The sequence below is a fragment of the Phallusia mammillata genome, chromosome 4 (genome assembly GCF_965637545.1).
Source record: "Phallusia mammillata chromosome 4, kaPhaMamm4.hap1.1, whole genome shotgun sequence".
NCBI lineage: Eukaryota > Metazoa > Chordata > Ascidiacea > Phlebobranchia > Ascidiidae > Phallusia > Phallusia mammillata.
The window spans coordinates 8261559-8265021 of record NC_137255.1 but is presented as its reverse complement, the minus strand read 5'-3'; the positions used below and the strand labels follow the sequence as shown (position 1 = coordinate 8265021).

The following is a 3463-nucleotide window of genomic DNA, read 5'->3' as shown; positions in this document are numbered from 1 at the left end:
GTATTTTAATGTACGTAAGGCTGATGTATTAGTTACACGCTTCAGTTGATTCTTTTGCACTTAGTTGATGAATATTTATCTAAACCCTGGGTAGGATTAGCGCAATGGGGTAGTCTACTTTTGCATACTGATAAACAATAAGCCTGTTGGAAATCGTGGATTATAGTCACAGATGAACTATTACACCATATGCACATAGTGTCAGCAATTATTTGGGGCAGAAAAACCGTTAATCAGGGTTACTTTTTGCTTTAAGCATAACAAGTTGTGTAAACTATTTGGTCTTGTAAATCAAGCAGCTATTAAAGAGGAACCAAAGGTATGTGGGACTTTCAGGAATATAATGTTACATCGTAACGTGTTTCCACAAGCGAACAAAATATACCTTTTGTAACAGCCAAGGTTTCCTGGACAACTTCGTAGCGCCTAAACTACTACAATGAAATTATCTCCGAAAGTGCACTATTTGCTAGCTGGAGTATTTATCGTAGTTTCATTATGTTTTGCAATAGCAGCTGTATCTTCACCACAATGGTTAGATGAAAACCGTTCACTGGGACTGTTCGTTTTGTGCGAAAATGATTCATGTATGGCCATTCCTAACGGTAAGAATATAACTTGTAAACAATTGTTTCTGTCGAAACAGCATTTGGAGAAGCACTTATTGCAAGTTTTAGAAACTTAGTAGTTGTAATCTTTACAAGACGATTTTGAGAAATAACCAATACTCCTGCTATTATATACACATATTTCCAGTAAATACCGCAACCGCTTGCAAAAGGGAAAGGTTATGTTTTTTTTCTGTACAGTTGCTCAGATCTTCAAACTCATGAAAGAAGAGCTGTAGCTGCCATGATGCTTCTTGGTATTTTAACACAGTTTGTTTCTTTGTTTCTGTTCATTTTGTATTTTTGCAAAAGAAAAGAAAACTGTAAACTATCTTTGAGGTTTACAACTATACTATCAAGTAAGTGCTTTGCAAGACTCTGGTTTCTGTGAAATTTGTTTTATAACCAATTTATTCATCTATGTAGGTTCTTTATATTTCATCGGTTTTGTTATTTTCCCAATTGCATTTGGAACCGTGGGGCTCGGAACAGGTTACGGCTATAGTATTGGGGCTTGGCTCTTTAGCTCTTTTAGCTGTTGTCCCGGTTGGAAAGCAGAGTTAGGTATGCCGATGTTAATTTAAGTTAAAAAACAAACCAATTTGCATTAAATTATAAACCAGATTCATTATATGGGGACGAAACACCCTGGGGAAAAATTAAAAGCTGTTGCTTAAACGTGGTGAGTTCAATTCAATTTGTTTGTTTTTTGCGTTCATGACCTACATTTTTCATGTGACTGGCTATGAAAAAACAAGGATCTTAGAAATCAGGTTTGTTTTCTTTTGAAAAACCCAAAATTGTGTCAATTTTATTTCAGCGATTCAAAAGAACGGTTCGGAATCGAACCGTGCTACCGTACATTTATAATACAGGTAAATTTTATTGACTGTTTTGTTTGCTGCGCCTTCGTAAAGGATGTAAAATCATGTTATCTTCGTCTGGCAAAAGTTTAATAGCCGGTTGTTGTTGCAAATATTTGCTTGTTGTAGATACACTTTTACATCATCTGTGTGTCTGTCTGTGTATCCAATTGCCTTTCAAGCTTCTTGTCTCTAACGCTAGTTTAGACTGACAATCTCATTATTAAGTGCTCATTTATTAAAATAGAAACATTTATTATTTCATTTTTTTTTTGAGAAAAACTAAAATTCGTTTTTCAGGCAGTTTTTCAGAATTTCCAAATACCTGGGTGGGTATGGGCAATTCCATTTCGAAGAATGTCGTTGTCCCTAACAATACAATGGAATATCATGACGTTGACAAGAAGTTTAGAGTAACCCTTCAAAAAAGGGTTGTAAGGGTAAAATAATTCATTTGGTTATTTGCTGGGTAAAAGCGATTTGCATAGCAAATAACATAAGTATTACTATCTTACGAGAGTTTTTACTGTTACTTGTGTAATTGAAAACAAGGGGCGAAATTATTATTTTTTAGATTGTAAGAGTGCAAAATCCCACCCTCTACAAACAATTTAAGGCACAGAAAGAGACGGTGACGAAACAACTTCTCCGTTCAGGGTTAACACAAATCCCATTCACTCAGAATCTGTTCCATGGAAACCAAAAAGGTGTTACAGAAAAAATATGTAAGGATGGTTTCGACAAAGGATATGCTGGGAAGAATGGTAAAAATTTTTGTTCTAATACCCGTTCTAAATTAGTTTTCTGTTTAGATTAAATAATTAGCTTACTTGCAGGTTCTACTATAGTTTCATCGTTTTCTTGTAGACAAATTAACAGATTTGTTAACACAAGTTGGCCTAGTTGGTAAAAACTGCAATTTGATTTTCGTCTAAAGAGTACCTGCGGTCACATTCTGTCAATGTCAGTCTATGTAAAAACCTTGGTTTGACAATTAACAACTGCGAAGCAACAAAAGCTGTTACTAAAAGCATTTCATGTATACAAACGAAGATTTTTTCCTTTAGGCACTCGTTTTGGAAAAGGAGTGTATTTTGCTACAACAGCATCTTACTCAAGTGGCTATGCAGAACCAGATCAAAACGGACTCAGTCACATTATTTTAGCGCAAGTTATCACTGGACATTACTGCTTGGGAAAATCCAATCTGAGTGTCGCACCCCTCAAGCGAGACGGAACACCCTATAACAGTGTCGTTGATGATATAAAAAAAACCAAACTATATGTAGTATTTAAAGACGCCAGCGTTTATCCAATGTACATTATTACTTATGTGTGAAGGCACTTACACAAATTGGTGCTTGATTTTGAATGCTGTCAAAGGTAAAATAAAAATATACTAATACGATAGAGCAATACCTAGTCGGGTAAAATGGTTTTTGTTTGTTAACATGATGACATCTGTATAAAGACTGTTCCGAGATAACGCATTTACTGTACTGAATCAAATATTTTTTGCAACGTCTGTGGTTCGTTTAAGACTTGGTTTATGCTCGTTTTCGCAAGATCACTCTTGTTGCATGCTTTTATTCATTTGTACAACAAACCAAGTTGTATACCTGTGTCATGCAATTAATGAAAATCCTTCCAGATTACAACCTCATCAAAGTTAGCATGTTTCAAATTTAGCAACAAAGTCATCAAATCTTAATTTGGTGTAAATACAAGATAAATCCATCTCCGAGCATTCCTAAAAGCTATAGTTTTGAACTACATGTGTTACGGAATTATTTTGGTAACTTCGAAGTTTAGAGAAAGTTGTTTGGGTGCGAGATCTTTAACGCTAAACCTCCCCAACTATCCCGATTGTATTCTAACACTCGAGGCTCCCTCCCTAATTCGTGAAAGACCCTGCACTATAACGGCTTATCGCTAAAACCAATTGTTACAACGGTGACTTCGCAACTGGCCAAAAATATTATATATTGTAAT

The 3463-nt window shown here is 35.3% G+C and overlaps 1 protein-coding gene across 1 annotated transcript; it reads left to right on the top strand.

The window, feature by feature from the left end:
• The first annotated feature begins 1752 nt into the window (after positions 1-1752).
• On the top strand, positions 1753-3124 carry LOC145225264 (protein mono-ADP-ribosyltransferase TIPARP-like). Its single transcript, XM_080091952.1, has 3 exons — positions 1753-1911; positions 2046-2235; positions 2539-3124. Exons 1-3 carry the CDS (start codon positions 1807-1809, stop codon positions 2808-2810), a joined length of 567 nt encoding a protein of 188 aa, XP_079948078.1. The 5' UTR covers positions 1753-1806; the 3' UTR covers positions 2811-3124.
• Positions 3125-3463: the final 339 nt, after the last annotated feature.